We start from the raw sequence: 19,822 nt of genomic DNA, 5'->3' as shown, positions 1-19,822 counted from the left end.
AGGAGTCCAGGCCCAGCTGCCACAGGCTTCCTGAAGCTCACCATTTCCTCACAGTGGTGGGTACTGCAGCAATCACCCAAGTACAAATAATATATATCCATAATAGACCAAAATCCCATTCTCACAAAAGGAATCACTCATGCAGCAATATAGAAGAGAACAAAATACTAATTTAGAAAGATTAGTTCCTGCCAGAAAACGGACTGCATTATACATTGTTTGAAACAACAAACCTGCCAGAGTGCCACCTGGTTAATGAATGCCATGTTCAAATACCGAGGCTTGCACAAGCACGCAATTTATTTTTGAAAAATGCACATTAAAGAAAATTCAGTAAAAAGCTTTCCTTTTTACATTATTCTACTTTATTTCGAGTCAGTGATGTGCCATGGTTACAACCTGGCGTACGATCTCAATTTATTATTGGTTTTGCAATATAATTGACGCTGTGTCTTGTGAGCAAACAATTTGCATCAGATAAACAAATCTCTGGATGTTTCAGCATTTTGCAGCCTGGGACTCATCCAGTACTGTGATGGATTTCTGTCCAAGTGACCAAAAGGAAATAGACTACACATCTTGTTTTGCTATTAGACTGTTTCCTTATTGAGGTGATCGATCATGGCTGCTTTCCTGTCAGTTCAGTACCTTACATCAGGGCGGGAGAAATATTGATATTAACTTGCCCACTTTGACCAGCACCCCAACTGCAAAAGCTTAACTGAAATTCAGGTGTTTACATGAATCAAATCAAGGAGAACTAAGGGCATGCAAATGGAGTAATGCATCGCCACATTACAAAGGATTAAACTTGCTCATTCATCACCACCAACAGAACAAGAAAACAGCTATGCCTTACACTGAAAGCAGTATGCCAGTGTAGTGGTTATACTCATGGACAATATCGGGGTCAATATTCCAGAGGATATCAATTCAAATCCTATCGTGGGCATTTTGAGAATGAGAATCCAGTTGTTAAACTCTGATATTAGTGAGCATGAAGCTGTCAAGATTGTTGCAAAAACCTGCCTGGTTCAGCCCTGGCCTGCTGTCCTGAGCCGGTCTGGCCTATCAGTGCGTTTGACCCTTAACTACCCTCCCTCTGAAGTGGCCTGCAAGAGTTCAAAAAGGTAGCCCACTGCCATCTTTGCAAAGCAGTTGGGAATGAGAAACAAATGCCTCATCAGCGACACCTACATCCAGTAACAAACTTTAAAAGTCACAATTATCCAATACTAGCAAAACCACTCTCCAGAAAACTACTGAAAACATTTTGGCACCACTGGTGAATCCTTTGGATGACATTTATCACTCAGCTTTATTTACAAAGCAAAAATGCATTTCACCTGGGACAAGGCCAGAGGACAGGGAGTAGATAGATAAATATCACATAACAAATTTCCATCCTACCTGTAAAGAGAAAAAAGATCAAAACCATGATGAGCGTGTATCCAAAGTATAGTATTGTGCTTGCAGCACCCGAGATCTGAAGCTTGGAGAAGAAGTAATGAACAGCATATACAAAGAAGTAAACAGCTGTAAAGCCACTCGTGAGGAACGATCGCCACCACCAGTGGTAATCCTAGAAAGCAATAAAATAGTATAACATTAGTTAAATAGAATCTGTTCCAAGAAAATGGAATGCTGTACAATGTCAGAGCATTGAAACACAGAAATACATTGCATGTTGTAGGATTTTGTCCTTTGGGTTGGGACCCTGACGTCAGGGTCAAATGAGTGTCCCTATCCTGCATTGTGTAGGGAAAACAGTCAACCCAGAATTGGCCAATTAGTGGTTGAAGGGTAGCTTCACGTCCAGTTAACCAGGCTCTCGAAGCCGGGGGGGGCCAAGGAGAGTTTGAAGCAGCAGCAATCTGCAGTTCTGGTAAGGAAAAAGAGAGCACCTCCATTTTGAGGCACTCTCACTCTAATATTTTAAACTTTTAAATGTAAAAATGTCCTGAACAGCTGAACCATCATTGCGGAGGGGGCAGGATAGTCTTTAGCTACAGTTGTGGCCAGGCTGACAGGAAGGGCCTCAAAAGTCTACCTGAAACCTGGCCTTCCAGTCGGACACCAGGCGTCGCACTGACGTGAGTGAGGGGACAGGTGGGGCCCTGGAAATCAACCACACAACATTCCATTTAGCCAAAAGCCTCAAGTGACCTTACCCTGATTTGGTGACCTGCTGCCCCTATGTTAACCTGAGAATATGGCCTGAGGGCAGAATAACGACAACAGACCTCCTGCCAGCCTGCAAAGGTGCCCAAAAACCTGCCCAATATCTTCACAGGCAAGATGATTAACATATTTGACAGATATTTTATTTAAATGTAAACACACAGAGTTTTAGAACTCAAATTCAGAACTAAAATATCAGTGAAAACAACATATCACAGGATGGAAACTGGGAAGGTGCTCAGCAAACCACCATTAACTGGATTACAGAGAAGCATACACTGTAATAAAATTATTGTTTTCTTGGCTTCCCCTCTTGAAAGCAGATTCTTCACCAGGGTTCAGCTCCACTGGCACTAGGTACTCCCCTGGCTCAAGTGACCATGAACCTCGATGGTAAGCAGCAGACCATCACAAAGGATTTCAAAGCCAAATAATCTTGTCCTTGCCCAAAGACCCACACACGTTACCAGGAGCAATCAAGAACAGGGACCTAGGCCCATTTTCAGACTTCCTGCAAATCCTTCAAACACCAAGCTAGGTCAATATATTAACAAGTCATAGAAGTCAGAGATTTACAGCATGGAAACAGGCCCTTCGGCCCAACTTACCCATGCCACCCCTTTTTTTTTTAAACACCGAAGCTAGTCCCAGTTGCCCGCATTTGGCCCATATCCCACTATACTCTTGTAACTGTCTAAATGCTTTTTAAAAGACAAAATTGTATCCACCTCCACTACTACCTCTGGCAGCTCGTTCCAAACACTCACCACCCTCCGTGAAAAAATTGCCTCTCTGGACACTTTTGTATCTCTCCCCTCTCACCTTAAATCTATGCCCTCTAGTTTTAGACTCCCCTACCTTTGGGAAAAGATATTGACTATCTTGCTGATCTATGCCTCTCATTATTTAAGTCTTTAACTGAAAACCAGGCGGGAGGTTAACTACAGACCACAATACAAATTCATGGGATTAATTAATTTGATAATTACCCTTCAGAAAATTCCAATAAATTGTCTATCAAAATAAGTGGCAAATATCAGTTTTGAATCTCCCCTGCATCACCAGCATGTTATCTGGCCTGGCTGCAATCAGATACAACATCTCAGCATCACCTGGCCTTTGAAAGGCACATGAATGGAATGGAAGCTGCATGGAGCTCTGGGAAAGCTGCCAAACAGTCCGAGTAATGACCCAGAACCAAGTAACCCAGAACCAGCCAAGCAGAGATTTGCAAAAAGGTTTCAGAATCTCTAATGCTCCAATCCCATCACTTACAGAAGACAATTTGGTGCCAACGCAATTTCTCCCCTATTTGCAGTGGATGCTGTAAACAAGAGATTTTCATCACAAAACCCCACCTAAAAGTGTCCATTAAATTTCCTTTTGGCCTTCTCTGCTTCATTGGGAACAGTGTCCTTCTAATTACAGTCCCACATCCCTAGCTTCTTCCAGGTGAATCTACACTATCCACTCTCTATGGCTTTAATGCTCTTTCTGTAATGGAGCATCTAAAACTGCATCCAACTGTGGTCTAACCGATGCTTTGAATAAATCTGCCATTGTTTCTTCCATTAATTGTCCTCATTTATAAAACAAATTCTAGCTTCTTATGGTTTTAAAAAGCTGAAAAATTCAAAAGACAGAAGTTAAGGGCACTCTACTTTAAATGCATCACAAGGAGGCAGATTATTTAAAACCACAATTAGAGGTAAATGGGTATGATCTAATTGCCATTAGGAAACAAGGCTACAGGACGATCAAGACTGGGAAATGAAGGACATTCAACATTTAGGAAGGAGAGTCACAAAGGAAAAGGAGGTGCTGGTGTGCCGATAAGGAGTGGGATCAGTACATTAGTAAGGGCGGGGGGGGGGGGGGGGGGGAATCTCAGATCAGAAGAACAAAATGTGGAATCTGAAATCAAAACAGAAAATGCTGGAAAAATTCAGCAGGTCAGCATCTGTAGAGAACAGATTTATTTTCAAATCTGTATAACTCTTCCTCAGAGCAGAGTGTGGAATCCGTTTGGGTGGAGCGAAGAAACAGCAATGGGCAGCAAATATTGCAAGGTGACAAACGTCACCCCACTGTTTGAGTCGGGAGAGTGAGAGAAAACAGAACTGCAGACCATTTAGCCTTAGTAGGGAAATGCTGGAATCTCTTAAAGAATGTGATAAATGGACATTTAAATAATAATGATCTGATTGGGCTTAGTCAACACGAATTTATGAATGGGAAATCATGTTTGATGAACCTGGAGTTATTTGAGGATGTTGCTAACAAAATTTATCAATAAAGCAGTCCTCACCCTTTAAATTGGAAAGAGCAGAAATAAATAAATCTTTTAATCTCATCGAAACATTTCACACTCTCACCCCTAAAGGACAAACATGTAACAACCATGAATAAAATACATTTCAATTACAATAGACCCCACTGACAGAGGGTGAACCACTTTTTTTTGTAGAACTGGAATAAAAGGAATGGGAAGATGTAAAGCCGACTGCACATTACTGTCTCTGCTGCACTAATGTTTCAGCATGAATTGCTGCTACATTATTATAACAAATACCAATTAAAGCAGGAGAGAATGAACTTGGGAGTACAAACCTCTGCGCAAAGGTGGAAGTAACAGAGCAGGATGGTGGCTTCTGAGCAGGTGATGAGTAGAATGATGAATACCAAGAAAAGGAAACCAAACATATAATACATCTGATGAGACCTAAAAATGGATCATATAATTAATACAAGGTGAACATTGGAAAATTGAATGAAAAGCCAATAAATACAAGTGATGTGTTGTTCAAACAGCTTACAGTTCACCCAGAAACAACGCCTTGTGTATTGAAACAACTGAAATAATTACATTTAAGTAGACTCAGAGTAAAGCTTTTGAACCAGTAAGAATAAGTTGCATACTTCCATATTGTAAAAAACCTGGTATCCCAGGAAATATTCTTCTTTTGACCACCACCAAAATATGCATGAACTGATCATTCATCTCACTGTCATTTGTAACACCAGACTGCATGCAAAACGGTGACTATGTCTGCCAACATAACAAGCTCTCCAATAAAAGGAAGTTGCCATTCAGAAAGGTGTTTTGATGTTTCTCACCAGCGACAAGATGCTACACAACTGATTTTGCTGAGCCTTGTACTGCATGGAAGTGCCTTTCACTTCCAGCCATATATTTCCCATTTTCACCAAATTCCAGAGATTCAAAAGCAGTGTAATCTCTTAGGGATCTTCCCCAGATCAGAAAACCAACAATTCTTTGGTGTCATAGGATTTAAAAGCAGAGAGTATTACCTCACATTGTGCGTGAATTTCGTATGAAGGGATGAACATTCCAATCTGAAGGGTGCATTTACTCATGGCAGCCAGAACCAACCAAGGAATTCTGGTCAGCAATGAGATAAAACGTCAAAACAGAAGGTGACAAATGTCAAGCTGGAGTGAAGGGGGAAGTGACAGGTCAGAATAAAGCCGAGAGTCAGAGAGGAAAGTGGGAAACAAAGTTCAGGTAAAATTCCAGGCGAATGTTTGTAAGTAAGCTAAGGAACCAGTCAAACGATGCGCAGGCGCAAGTAACTAACATGAGCTTAACCAAAAGTACCAGCATCATAGCAACACTGGCTGCAATTGAACTGACTTAACTGGAGCTCAGTTGAAACATTTGCTCTGGACAAAGTGCAGAGGAGATTTACAAGAACATTGCCTGGGTTTGAAAACTGCAGCAAGTAGGAGAGATTGAATAGGATAGGGCTGTTTTCCTTCGAACAGAGAAGCCTAAGGTTTGACCTAGTTGAGGTGTACAAAATTATGAGGGGGCTCGACAAGAAAGAGTTGCTTCCCCTAGTTTCTGGGTCAATTACCAGGGAGCCCAGTTTTATGGTGATTGGTAGAAGGATTAGAGAGAAGATGAGGGAAAAGCTTTTTAATCCAGAGGGTGGTAGGCATTTGGAATTCACTGCTTAGGTTGATGGTTGAGGCCGAAATGCTCAACATATTTGAAAGGTACCTGGATCTGCATCTGAAATGGTGTGATGTACAAGGATATGGGTCAGGCGATGGAAAGTGGGATTAAAATGAGCGGCTAGTTTCTTTTGCCCTCTTTTTTGGCCGACGCAGACACGCTGGGCTGAATGGCTTCTTTCGCACCATAATCTTTCTACGTTCAGACAGCAGTGCACATTATCCTAGGCATACTTAGTGTTTCTTTTCTTGCCCCATCACCATTCCCTTTGGCCCTGGAGGACTAACTCTTCTGTCTAATCTTTCCTGCATTGCACCCAATCACACACCTTCCTTTGGTCACAAAAACAGAAAATACTGGAAAATTTCGGCAGGTCTGAGACAGAATAGAGCTCATGTTTTGAGTCTGGATGACCCTTTGTCAGAGCTTTCTTTGGTCCTTTGTCCATCCACTGCTTACTTTAAATCTATTGCATCTCTTAACTTTTAACAGTTCTGATACAGACAAATACATGAACTAGGAGCAAGCTCAGGCTGTTTGGCCCCTTGAGCCGACTCTGCCATTTGATAAGATGATGGCTGATTTGACTGTGTGGCCTCAGCTCTACTTTTCCTGTCTATCCCTACACACGTCTCCTTCGTCAAGAAGAATCAATCTAATTCAGCCTTAGAAATATTCAATGACCCACTTCCAATGCTTTTTGAGGGAGATAATCCCACACACTAACAACCCTCAGAGAAAAGTTTCTCACCTCTGCCTTAATAGGGAGAGCTCTTACTGTTAAACTGTGTCCCCGATTTCTAGTATCTCTCACAATGAGAAACAGCCTTTCAGCATCCACCCACTCAGGCTTGATGTTTCAATAAGATCACCTCACAGTCTTCTAAATTTCAATGGAAGTGGGCCCAACCTGTCCAACCTTTCTTCATAAAACAGCCCCTTCATTACAGGAATTAGCTGAGTGAACCTTCGCTGAACTGCTTCTAATGCAATTAAATCTTTCCTTAAAACTGCACACAGTACTCCAGATGTGGTCTCACCAACACCCTGTACAACTGTAACAAAACTTGCCTACCTTTACATTCCACTCCCCTCAATAAATGACAATATTCCATTTGCCATCCTGATCACTTTAGCCTAGTCGGTTTAGCTCAGTTAGTTGTAGAGCTGGTTCATGATGCAGAGCGATGCCAACAGCGTGGATTCAATTCCCGTATCGGTTGAGGCTATTCATGAAGGCCCCACTTTCTCAACCTTGCCCCTCACCTGAGGTGTAGTGATTCTCAGGTTAAATCACCACCAATCAGCCAATGGCCATCTGGGACTATGGCGACTTTACCGTTACCTTATCTAGTTACTTGCTGTATTTGAATGCTAACCTTTTGTGATTCATGTACCAGAACACCCAGATCTCTCTGTACTGCACAGCTCTGCAATCTCTCCTCATTGTTTAGAAACATATTGTTTTACTATTCTACCTGCCCAAGTGGATAATCTCACATTTACCCACACTATGATCCATCTGCCAATTGTTATTGTCCATTTACTTAGCCTATCTATATCCCCTTGCACCTTATTCCCTCCTCACAATTTACTTTCCTACCCATCTTTGTGTCGTCAGCAAATTTAGCAACCATATATTCTGTTGCTTCATTCAGTTTATTGATATAGGCTGTAAATAGTTGAGTTCCCAGCGTTGATCCCACTAGTTATAGCTTGCTAACCTGAAAATGACCCATTTATCCCTACTCTCTGCTTCCTGTTAATCAATCCTCTATCCATGCTAACATGTTATCCCGTACACCATGATTCTGTGACCAAATGCCTTTAGGAAATCCAAGTACGTGACATCTACAGGCTCCCCATTATCAGTGTTGCTTGTTACTTGCTCCAAGAACTCTAATAAATTAATCAACAATATTTCCTCATCACAAATCAATGCCTGTTGTATTAGGATTTTGAGTGCCTGCTGCAACCTCCTTAACAACGGATTCTCACATCTGCCCTATGACAGACGTTATGCTAAGAGGCCTGCTTTCTGTCTCCCTCCTCCTTACATCAAGACGTTGCTTTCGCTATTTTCCAATCTGATGGGCTCCATCCAAAATCTGGAGATATTTGGAAAATTGCAATCAATGCATCTGCTATCTAAAAAGCCACTTTTTTTAATGCTGTGGATGCAAGTCACTAAGTCGTGGGGACGTGAATGGTCACCGAAATGTTAACACTGTTTCTCTCTCCACAGATGCTACCTGACCTGCTGAATATTTCCACCATTTTCTCCTATTTTCAGATTTGGAGTAATCACAGTATCCTACTTTTCTACTGCTTCGCGGGAGCGGATTCCGTCGCGACCAGTCACAGGAAAATAATACATTAAGACTTTGACAAAGCTTTGACAAAGGATGATCTGGGCTCGAAACATCAGCTCTTTTCTCTCCTTACTGATGCTGCCAGACCCGCTGAGATTTTCCAGCATTCTCTCTTTTGGTGATACATTAAGATGACTCAGTGTGTCGAACTCCAAATATTTATAGCTGAACAAGAGAATTTTTTTCCACAGTTCGATTCATTTCAACTCACCAGATGCTGTTCAGAATAAAAAACAGCTGTATGAAAATGCACCCAAAGGGTAGGATGCCACCCATGATAATGCCTGGTAAAGGTTTTGTAAAGAATGACTGCTCTGGGATCTGGCGTGGAATTTGATTTGTCCGCACAGGATGATCGATGGGCTGAAAGAAAAATGAACAAAGATTAACCACGTGTCGACAATAACTACAATTTCTATTGTTGCTCACTACATTTTCTTGTTAGAAGAGTGAAAACAGAAAACATGCATTTATTACCCAAAGAACACAGTAAACTCTGATTTATTATTTTCCTGAACATCAGTGCAGATTTAATTGATCATTAATGTGACCGAGTCTCGCAAAATCATGTTTGGTTTTGCATATTTATGATTTTTTTGCTACCTCCTCTGTGTGCATCAAATCTTCTCACAGCTAAGTGCATTCTATAAAAATCTGCATCTAAATATTCGGAACACAAATTCTTAAAATAGAATCAGTTATCAGCATGGGCCAGAGTGAAGTGAGGGAAAAAGGCACTCAATGAATACAGCATCAATGATAATGAACGCGCTGCACATTAAAGCTTCACTTGCTTCATTTTGAAAGTAAAATACCGACTGCAGCATTTCAATTATGTGTCATGTCCCTCGCATAGAAAATGTCAACCTCTCGACAATTTACAACCCTATTCAATTGCAGCTTCTGATCTTCCTCACTGATTGATGTCTGCTAAAACTCACGAAAAAAATTCTCAGGATGCGAGCATTGCTAGCAAACTGGCATTTATTGCCCATCTATAATTACCCCCGAGAAGGTGGTGGTGAGCCGGCACCTTGAACTGCCATAATGTGAAGGTGCTGTCACAATGCTGTTAGACCCTGCAATGGTGAAGCAACAGCTACGCATGGCCAAGTCAGGATAGTGTGTGCCGTGAAGATGACGGATGTTTTCATGTGGCCTTGTCCTTTTGGATGGCAAGAGGTTGAGAATTTGGGAGGTGCGGTCATGGAGGTCTTGGCGAGTTGTTACAATGCGTTGATGGTGAATGTTTAGGATGTTGGTCCCAATGACACTAAAGGCAACTTAGCATGGCCAATCAACCTAACCTGCACATTTTTGGACTGAGGGGGGAAACCGGAGCACCTGGAGGAAACTCACTCAGACAGTGACCCGAGGCTGGACTTGAATCCGGGTCCCTGGCACCGAGAGGCAGCAGTGCTAAACACTGTGCCACCGTGCTGCCCTCACCTAATTTAGCCTTATGACTTGGGAGGTGCCGCAGAGGCCGACAGTCCCATATATTGTGTGGCACACAGTATAAATATATATTCTTCAAATCAAAAAAATAAAACAGTAATTGTAGTAATCCTAAATAAAAACGATGACCTGCTTATGAGAAATAAGAGTATACCAGAACAGGAGGAAAGTGAGTTAAACCATGGGGAAAACAGTTAACACAAATGGTTAGCTTCATAATACACACAAATCGAATGGAATTGTCATCATGCATAAATTAAATTATTTCATGATCGCTGAACTGAAATTATCATTGATGGTTTTCTCTCTGACGAACAATGGTGATTTGTCCAGGATACACAAGGATATGCAAAGCAAGGTATACATTTCCTCAAATCCCTGCACAATAGTGACAGAAGGAACGATGACTTGGAGAGTTGCATGCGTCCAATCTTTTCAGGGGTGATTGCAAAAGGAGTGTTAGGTTACATTCCGCAGAAGCTGGGTAGGTGAAAAGTCCACAGTTTAATAACTGTGTATAGACTCCTGACTCAGTATCATTCATGGGCTTTTTGCCCGTTCAGATTTACCTTTCTTTCTGTTTGGAAGAGATGTTCCAATGCACAGATTCCATTTCCAAAAATCCTTAGAGCCAATTTACCAGAACTTTGCAGGCATTCTTGCAATCTTTATCCTCACTTTTTTTGGACAATTTGTTTACCATTTACACCAAGAATTAAAATGCACAGACTTATGTCACAAGGTAGGTACTGACAAAAATTGCCATTTAATCTTATTCTCTTGTTAAAGTACCCAAGCAGTGTTTGATAGTCCAATATCATGGTCTCAGCCATCCCTGTTGGTAACCTACACCAGCCATTGGTCAACCTACGTGCAAAGAAATACTTTCCAATGTTGTTCCAAAATTTTCCCTTCACAAGTCTGACCATATTCCTATTATCCTGACTCAACTAAAAATAGTTTAGGGTAATTTGCTCTAACACATTCTAGATAGAATTTATTTTCCCCACAGTTTTGCATCTTCATGTACATACATTGAATCAGCTTTCCAGTTTACAAGTGTATGCGCACTGATCATTTTGCGAAACTCACCCTTTTCTTAAATCCAAAATAAGCACCAACAAAAGTCAGCGGTACTGAAATTCCAAACCACATTGCCAGAATCGCCACTAGAGTTCCAAAGGGAATGGCAGCAGATGATCCTTCTACCCAAAGGATAAGGTTTGTGATGAAGAAATCAATGAAGACAATTCTGTGAATGGAAGCAGCATTGTTAATTTCAAATATAGCATAGCAGCACGATTCTATTAGGCATTCTACCCAAACCTGGCTTTGAAAAAACATAAATTACTGCAATATTCTATTTACAGTGCTTCTACATTCACTATCACTGCAGCGAATTATCCAGGCAAGCAGTCATCAAATTAGGCACCAACACTGGAGAGACCAAAAAACAAAATGTTTACCAATTTTAACTTTTACAAGTTCCAAATGTTAATTGTATATTCCTTATGCTTAATTGTGTGCAGACAATGGGCATCAACTGGGGATTCACTTGCGCCCTAGACACAGATTTAAACTGTGGTTGTTGAGATAGGGAGGTGCATGCTTGCCATACACATTTCTGTAACTAATGCTATAATAAGAGTGCATAAACATTCACTCTAATTCTACCCTTAACCATCTTTCTTTCTTTAACACTACACTAGATGGGCAGCACGGTGGCAAGTGGTTAGCACTGCTGCCTCACAGCACCAGGAATCTGGGCTCGATTCCCGGCTTGGGTCATTGTCTGTGTGGAGTTTGCACATTCTACCCATGTCTGCGTGCGTTTCCTCCGGGTGCTCCAGTTTCCACCCACAGTCCAAAGATGTGCAGGTTAGGTGTATTGGCTATGCTAAATTCTCCCTCGGTATACCCGAAGCAGCGCAGGGGTGTGGCGACTAGGGAATTTTCACAGTAACTCCATTACAGTGTGACTAATAAATAAACTTTACTTTAAACATTACATTCAACTGGAACAGCAGAGGGGAAAAGGCTGCTATTTGGACTAATTTTTCATTCTTAAAAATAATACATGAGTACTTGCTAAACAATAACCTCATCAGAATTTTGCTATATGGAGAGACGGTGGCATGAGGCCCAGAAGAATGCTCTGGGAATGTGGACTCAAATTTCACCATAACAGCTGGTGACATTTAGATTCAGTAAATAAATCTGGAATTGAAAACTAGTCTCAGTAACGGTGACCATGAAACTATCACTGCTTGTTGTGGGAACACATCTGGTTTCATACCCAGAGTGTGATGAATCTGTGGAATTCACGACCACAGAAAGTAGCTGAGGTCAAAATGAGTGATTTCAAGAAAGAATTAGATATAGCTGTTGAGGCTAAAAGGATCCAAGAGGGCCTGGCTGAGATAATCTGGCAGAGTTGGTGCAGACTCAATAGGCTGAATGGCTCCTTCTGCACTGTAGTGATTTCTATGATTCCATGATGAAGAAAACCATGATCATCCAGAGGATGGTGGGTGTCTGGAATTCACTGCCTGAGTTGGTTGTAGAGGCTGAAACACTCATTTAAAAGGTGCCTGAATCTCCACCTGAAGGGCTGTAACCTGCAAGCCTACGGACCAGACATGGGAAAATGGGATTAAGATGAGCAGCTAGTTTTTTAGGCTGGTGTAGACACAATGGACTGAATGGCCTTTTACTACACCCCAACTTTTCTATGGTTTTCTCAAACTATCCATCATCCAATTCACCTGTCTTATAGACCATCCAATCCTACTCTAACCAATATCTGACCATTCAGTCCAACACTCTCTACCACTTGGTCATTCTCTGTGATTTTTATAAACATTGTTAGAAAATTGAAAAAGGTCAAGTAATTTATATATATGCATTCTCTTAGAAATAAAGTTCAAGTTTTTTTTAGTTTCTGTAAAGATTGGTGGCATAGTGGACAGTGAAGTGGTTATCTAGGATTGCAACGGGATCTTGATCAATTGGGCTAGTGGACTGACAAATGGCAGATGGAGTTTAATTTAGATAAATGCAAGGTGATGATCGAACCAGGGTAGGACTTAGTCAGTTAATGGTAGGGCATTGGGGAGAGTTATAGAACAAAGAGATCTAGGGGTACATGCTCATAACTCCTTGAAAGTGGAGTCACAGGTGGACAGAGTGGTGAAGAAGGCATTCAGCATGCTTGGTTTCATTGGTCAGAACATTGAATACAGGAGTTGGGACGTCTTGTTGAAGTTGTACAAGACATTGGTAAGGCCACACTTGGAATACTGTGTGCAATTCTGGTCACCCTATTATAGAAAGGATATTATTAAACTAGAAAGAGTGCAGAAAAGATTTACTAGGATGCTACCGGTACTTGATAGATTGAGTTATAAGAAGAGGCTGGATAGACTGGGACTTTTTTCTCTGGAGCGTAGGAGGCTAATGGGTGATCTTATAGAGGTCTATAAAATAATGAGGGACATAGATCAGCTCGTCAATATCTTTTTTCAAAAGTAGGGGAGTCTAAAACTAGAGGGCATAGGTTTAAGGTGAGAGGGAAGATACACAGAAGGGTCCAGAGGGGCAATTGTTTCACACAGAGGATGGCGAGTATCTGGAACAAACTGCCAGAGGTAGTAGTAGAGGCGGGTACAATTTTGTCTTTTAAAAAGCATTTGGACAGTTACATGCGCAAGATGGGTATAGAGGGATATGGGCCAAACACGGGCAATTGGGACTAACTTAGGGGTTAAAAAGGGGCAGTATGGACAAGTTGTGTCAAAGGGTCTGTTTCTATGCTGTAAACCTCTGACTATGACCAATTTTGTGCTAAGAAAAGAATAAAACTTCAGTTTAGCTTCATGTTAAACATGTTACTGCCGGTTTAGTTCCATTTTAAACCTTGCTTGCATCGTGATGAAGGTTTTATGATGCAAAAGCAATTACTTAAAAAAACTAAACTATCGCTTGGCAACTAGAGGCCCACACTGAGAAAGCAGAAGCAGTTAAGAGTTCAGTTTGAATAAGCCACCCCAGAGGCAAGAAGCTTTCCACAGAAACTGCCAGAACAGGCAGGACAATACAGAGGGACAGAAAGCAAGCGCCAGTACCTAAAGAACAGAAAGTCCCAGAAACCAGGCAACAAGAGTTCCTGGAAGTTAAAGGAACAAAAAACAGAAATCTGAAGAGGGTTCTATTAGTGAAATCAAGAGAGACTGTCAGTTAAAGACTTGGCTGCAAGGTGCAGACTTGGAAAGGTTCGCTTGTGAGAAGCCAGACAACTGTAGTGATCTTAAGGTTGGTGACACCTTAAAGCAGCCTGTGAAACAGTGGTGTTCTGCTGGCGTGGTGGCTACTTGAGAGTGTGTGGGGAAGCTGGAATGCACACGGCAGAAGAATACTGAAAGGAGGTTGAAATCCTGGATGTGAATCCTTAGTAAAGATTGCCAAGAGAAAGTATTGCTTGGGAGAAGACTTCATGTGTGTTCTTCGAGAGTGGAGTTTGGAAACCCTCATGTGAAAGGCAGAGTTCCAGTAAGATCAGTTGGCTCACAGTCTAACAAGATCTAATGAGGGATCCAAAGTAGTTGTTTTGGGTAGCATCTATCACTTGGTTTCAGATTGCAGTGTGTCTGACCACATTTTGCTCATTGGCTTACATGGGCTGTGTACTTACAGAGAACATTAGAGTATAAGATTTTGTAACTTGTGCCATCCTTACAAATGTGTATACATCTGTGAAGGTAACCCTGGGATGAAGGAGTAGTATAAATACATACTTTACTCTTTTGTTAAAAGTTCATCAGCAGTCTTGTGACTCTGTTCATCCATGTGTCTAAACAAAAACTAAAAGTTAGGATCTATCAAGTCAGGTTCCACTCTGGGGCCTGGCTTGTCCAGTTGCATCAGCTGGGATCATAACAATATTAACAAAGCTACAGAGCTGCAAGTTGTTATTGTTGAATTTTTATTCGAAAAGATTGAACAGAATCTAACTCTTGAGCAACAAGTCAATGAGCATAATGAAGCATCGAAAAGCTTAATTGCATTCTATTTTATATCTAAAAAAATGGCAAGATTAATTTCCACGCATGGCACAATAGACTAGTTGAGGTCAGTGGTTGGTTTTGGGGGCGGGGGGGAACCTAAAAAGAAACACTCTTTATTTGAAAGAAAAAAATGATAATCAAACCTTTATTTTCTTTGACATTTGAAAAGATGTTAGAAATTTAGCCAGGCCTGTCATTTCCTTCAATAGAAAGTGGGAGGAGAAGTACTGAGTAAGTGCGATCTTGCTGCTTTAATAAATGAGATACCACGCAATTTAAGAACCGATTTACATTGATGGAAAAGTAGTCTGGGTGCAGTCACAATGGTTTAAGGGCAGAGAGCAGAAAGAGGGGAGTTCAATGCAGGACCGATTTTAAGCAAATGTGTAACATAAAGGTACAAATTTAAGTGGTGAGAGTTTAGGATTGATGATCAGGAGGGAGAATCTTCCAAGACAGGACTGTAATTCAGCTGTCTTCTTAAACTTGCAATGTAAGCATTTTATAAATCAACACCGTTAATATTTGTTTAGCAATACTCCCCTATTTCATCATTAAAACATGCAAACCAAGGCTGTCACCATCCAGCTTGAAGTCTTCCTACCCAGTAAAATGATTTGGAGGAGTGGGAGAGAGATTGCCGCCTGGTTAGAACACAAGTGGGAAAACTCTAAGCTTCAATGAATAAGACATCTCTGCCTGTGCATGGTCGCAGGCTTAAATCCAACGTGTAGGAAGTGACCTCAAACTGTCACCAGCTCTTGCGAATGCACCCCTAAATGTTAATTAATCATTAATGTGCATCTTATTTAGAATGTAAACAAACTACATGTTTACATGAAGGATGCTCTGATAACTAAATTTCTCTCCAGACCTGAATTTCAGTGAAGGGATGTGGAGTTAATGCAGGAAGATGGGGCTGAGGTAGAAGATCAGCCTTGATCGTATTGCAAGGCCAACCCAGGCTCAAAGAGCCAAACAGCCGACATCTGCTCCTATTATGTTCTTAAGTATTTAGTTATTTAAGGAAAATCGGAAAGAAATGAAATATTAATGGCACACATCAGAATTCTGTGCTTTAATTGGGTATTCATTACCCTACACTGCACTGTTTCACCAAAATTTATTCATCTCGCTTTATCTGCACATAATATGACATTAACTCATGCAAATTATGTGCATCACAAATACTACAGGAAAGCACAGATTCTATAACAAACAACAGAAATAAGGCGACAAATACTAACCCAGGACACAGAAAAGAAGTCAACAGAACATTGGTCTTCCATTTCTCACCGCCAAAAGCTGTGGAAAGATTGGAACGGTTAAACAAACTACTCTCAAAGATGACAGTAAAAAAATGTTATTGAGCTAGTGATCCTGAGTACTAAAGTCCTTTCCAACATCAAAACATGTATTGTCACTCTTAACTTGGCGAGTGTTTTGGGGTGTGGGCCTCCGTTATTTCAGTCAAGGCCCAGTGCAGTACTAAAAGCAGACGGAGAATCCGTTCTCAATTCATAATAATCACTGCACAGAGACGATTGGCTGCCTTCATGTGCAGCAAACACTTGAACAAATTTCTTATCCAGACATGATCACTGGTCAGAATGATTAGTGAAATGTGTTTTTCCAATGTGTTTCTTTCAAAAGGGACAGGATCCCCAAAAGATTTCCGAAATAGTTCTGCCAAACAGTCATTGCCCTGAAACGTTAACTGGTCTCTTTCCACAAATGCTGCTGAGACCTGCTGAGCATTTCCACCATTTCCTGTTTTTATTTCAGATTCCCAGCACCCAATTATTTTATTTTCTAAATTTGTTTCACTGACTTATCCACAGTAAGAAGTCTCACAACACCAGCTTAAAATTCAACAGGTTTATTTGGAATCACGAGCTTTCGGAGCGCTGCTCTTTGATCATTCACCTAAAACGGAGCAGCGCTCCAAAAGCTCATGATTCCACGTAAACCTGTTGGACTTTAACCTGGTGTTGTGAGACTTCGTACTGTGCCCACCCCAGTCCAATGCTGGCGTCCCTACATCATGACTTATCCATGGCATACAACAAAAGCCAGTGAAACCACCCTTATTTTGTTTTAAGATGCTCCTAGAACCCTTGGAGAGTGAAGCTACAAAAAACAGTAATGGGACATGTTAATCTTTATCGGGTTCCTGTTAAGATAAGGGCAGTAAATTGTCAGTAAATGGATACCCCCAATGCTTTTGTACTTAGCCACAAAACTGAAACTTGGTATGTCAAAATAAAGGTCTAAGTAAACATAGTGACCACATTCCAAGTTTGCTTTTGCTCAAACCGTTCACAAAACAAAAGGATAGGTTAATAGGGTGAGATGAATTAAGGTGGGTAAAGACTGTTGTGGAGCATGAAGAATGATGCTGACCGCTTGGGCTCAATGCCGTATTATTCCTGATGCATGTTTTACTTTTCTCATTACAACACAATGATCATGTTTACTTCTGGTTGAATTTACATAGCAGCGTCTACTTCCAATTTCCTTCACAGCAACACACTGGGGAGGCAAAACACAATAAAAGACTAGGAATGGGAACGATAGTCACCAGGAATGACCTGAGACATTGGGACTATTTCCATTGAAACAATTGGGGAGGGAAAGTTAGTGCAAGTTGTTTTCTTGGATTGAATAGTGTTTTGAAAGGCTAAAGCAAGAAAGACTATTCCTCTTGAATGACTAGTGTTGAGTGGGCTTTCAATTTAAAACATCAACACAAAAATGCAGAGTGGGGTTAAGTTTCATCTCTCCAATTCCTGTTCATGCTGAAAGCAGGTTTACGGTAGTGGATATGGAAGAAATGAATAAAATGAAGGGAACAAATCTATGACAATAATACCTTATTCTCCCAGTGTGGATATTAACACTACAGTGCACAGAGGTCACATACAATATTTTATGCCAGTTTATTGATTGTAGCTACTTTGGGTTAATAACATTCCTGAAACATCATCTCAATCACCACTATCAACATCATTGATTTAACTTGATGCAAATACAGGTAATGACAAAAAAATCACTACACCGTACGTCACTTACTCTTGTACATTCTGGCAGAAACGTATCCTGCAGGCGTTCCTAGCAAGACCCACAGCACAACAGCACAGGTCATCAATGCTCCTCGGTTCGCAGGGGAAAGGAACCCAAGACATGCCAGGACTATACAATGGGTGGAAAAAGAAATGAAATGTCTCAGAATGTACAGCAAATATCACTTTTCCAGGTCTCATTTTCTCAGTTGAATGCAGCTCCTTCTCAGTATAGTACAATGAAGGCTGTGTATTTCTGTATTTTTCCTAAGGTGCAAACTTCACTTAAGTTTCCTCCCCACACACATTTAACCTGGAGACTGCGGGCCAATATTAAACCTGTAGAAATTAATTATCTCCACTGTTGCATTTTCTCTTCTGCATCATAAAATTGAAAAAAGCAATTGCAGCTTTTTGCAATCTGCTCACACTACAATTGCAGTGTGACTCTGAAAGAATATGTGCAGAAACAGGGAGTTAACCATTCAAGTCATCCCCTTGCTTTCATCAGAATCCCTCCTGTAAAATTAACTCCTCTGCTCCTGCACAGGTTTTACCTCTTCTGTTATTTCCAGCATTTATTTTTGTGTTACAAGAAAGCACAAATCGGACTGACAATGGCAGGTTTCAATATTTGTTAAAATTGGATTCTCCCATACTCTCAGATTGAACAGGGTTTTATGTCTGAACTGCTTGACCCCAAGCTGAGCTTCTAACTGGAAACCTACTCATCAATAAATACTATTTTCGAGAACAACACAAGTGGCTTCTTATGAGAGTACATATTGAATCCTGATGTCTGCAGGGAATATGCCCAAATCAAAGAATAACCAGCGACTAACAGCTAACGAGGTACTCCTGCCGATACAGGGCCTCAAAACAAGATCCACGCATTTGTCTGAAATCCTGTCGTCTCGGATGGAACATAATCCACACCCTATAAACTGATAACAGCCCCACCTCTCCACGGTGCAAACATCACCAACCATAACGTGACCTGAGTGATTAAGTCTCAGATATTAATTTTCCACAGGGCCTCAATGACTTGAGGACAGGCCAGGGAAGATATGGCCACTTGCTCCACAAGATGAACACAAGGAAAAGCTCAAATTGTGACTATTGCCATCCAAATCAGATCATTGCCCAGATACTAAACTCCTGCCCACAGAGATCCATTCCTGGTGGCATCACAACCATTTACACTACTTCAGCTGAAGCTGTTGAATGGAATATTAACCTTGACATCACACTATAATGGTTTCCCCAGCCATACAAATGAAAAATAAACCTCCACAATATCATCTTCACCTTGCTCCAACTTCTACTAGAGCCCTCAAACACCCATGTTATTCATTATGGTATGAGAGCTGGCAACTGTTCACCTCCTATTGCCCACAAGGTGGTGCTGGAGAGCTACACCGCCTTGATCCGCCACAAACTACGTGGCTTGCAGCTTTAGCCTGCAGTTCTGTTTCAACCAAGTGGCTCACTCGGTCATTTCACAGTGCAGTTAAGAGTTATTGTTGGTCTACAGTCACATATACGTCACATGGGGATGGACAGCCTGTTTCCTTCACTAACAGACATTAGTAAACCTTTATATCAATCCGGTAGTTTCATGGTCACCATTATTGACACTGGCTATTAATCCCAAATTGATTTAATTAAGCAAATTTCAATTCCGCAGCTGCCATGGTGTGACTTCAA

At 41.1% G+C, this 19,822-nt stretch overlaps 1 protein-coding gene across 1 annotated transcript in view; it reads right to left on the bottom strand.

Moving 5' to 3' along the window:
- Window positions 1–19,822, bottom strand: part of LOC144492986 (transmembrane 9 superfamily member 2-like) — a 99,715-nt gene that overhangs the window by 12,134 nt on the left and 67,759 nt on the right. Inside the window, exons 11-16 of the mRNA XM_078211741.1 lie at window positions 18,126–18,245; window positions 16,301–16,358; window positions 11,083–11,242; window positions 8,744–8,895; window positions 4,792–4,903; window positions 1,411–1,582 (exon numbers count right to left, since the gene is read on the bottom strand). Of these exons, the coding sequence (XP_078067867.1) occupies window positions 1,411–1,582; window positions 4,792–4,903; window positions 8,744–8,895; window positions 11,083–11,242; window positions 16,301–16,358; window positions 18,126–18,245 (774 nt within the window). The remainder of the gene's footprint in view (window positions 1–1,410; window positions 1,583–4,791; window positions 4,904–8,743; window positions 8,896–11,082; window positions 11,243–16,300; window positions 16,359–18,125; window positions 18,246–19,822) is intronic.

This window comes from Mustelus asterias, chromosome 4 (genome assembly GCF_964213995.1).
Source record: "Mustelus asterias chromosome 4, sMusAst1.hap1.1, whole genome shotgun sequence".
Classification (NCBI taxonomy): domain Eukaryota; kingdom Metazoa; phylum Chordata; class Chondrichthyes; order Carcharhiniformes; family Triakidae; genus Mustelus; species Mustelus asterias.
Note: the sequence above shows the minus strand (reverse complement) of the source record. Positions and strands in the feature narration are given on the sequence as shown.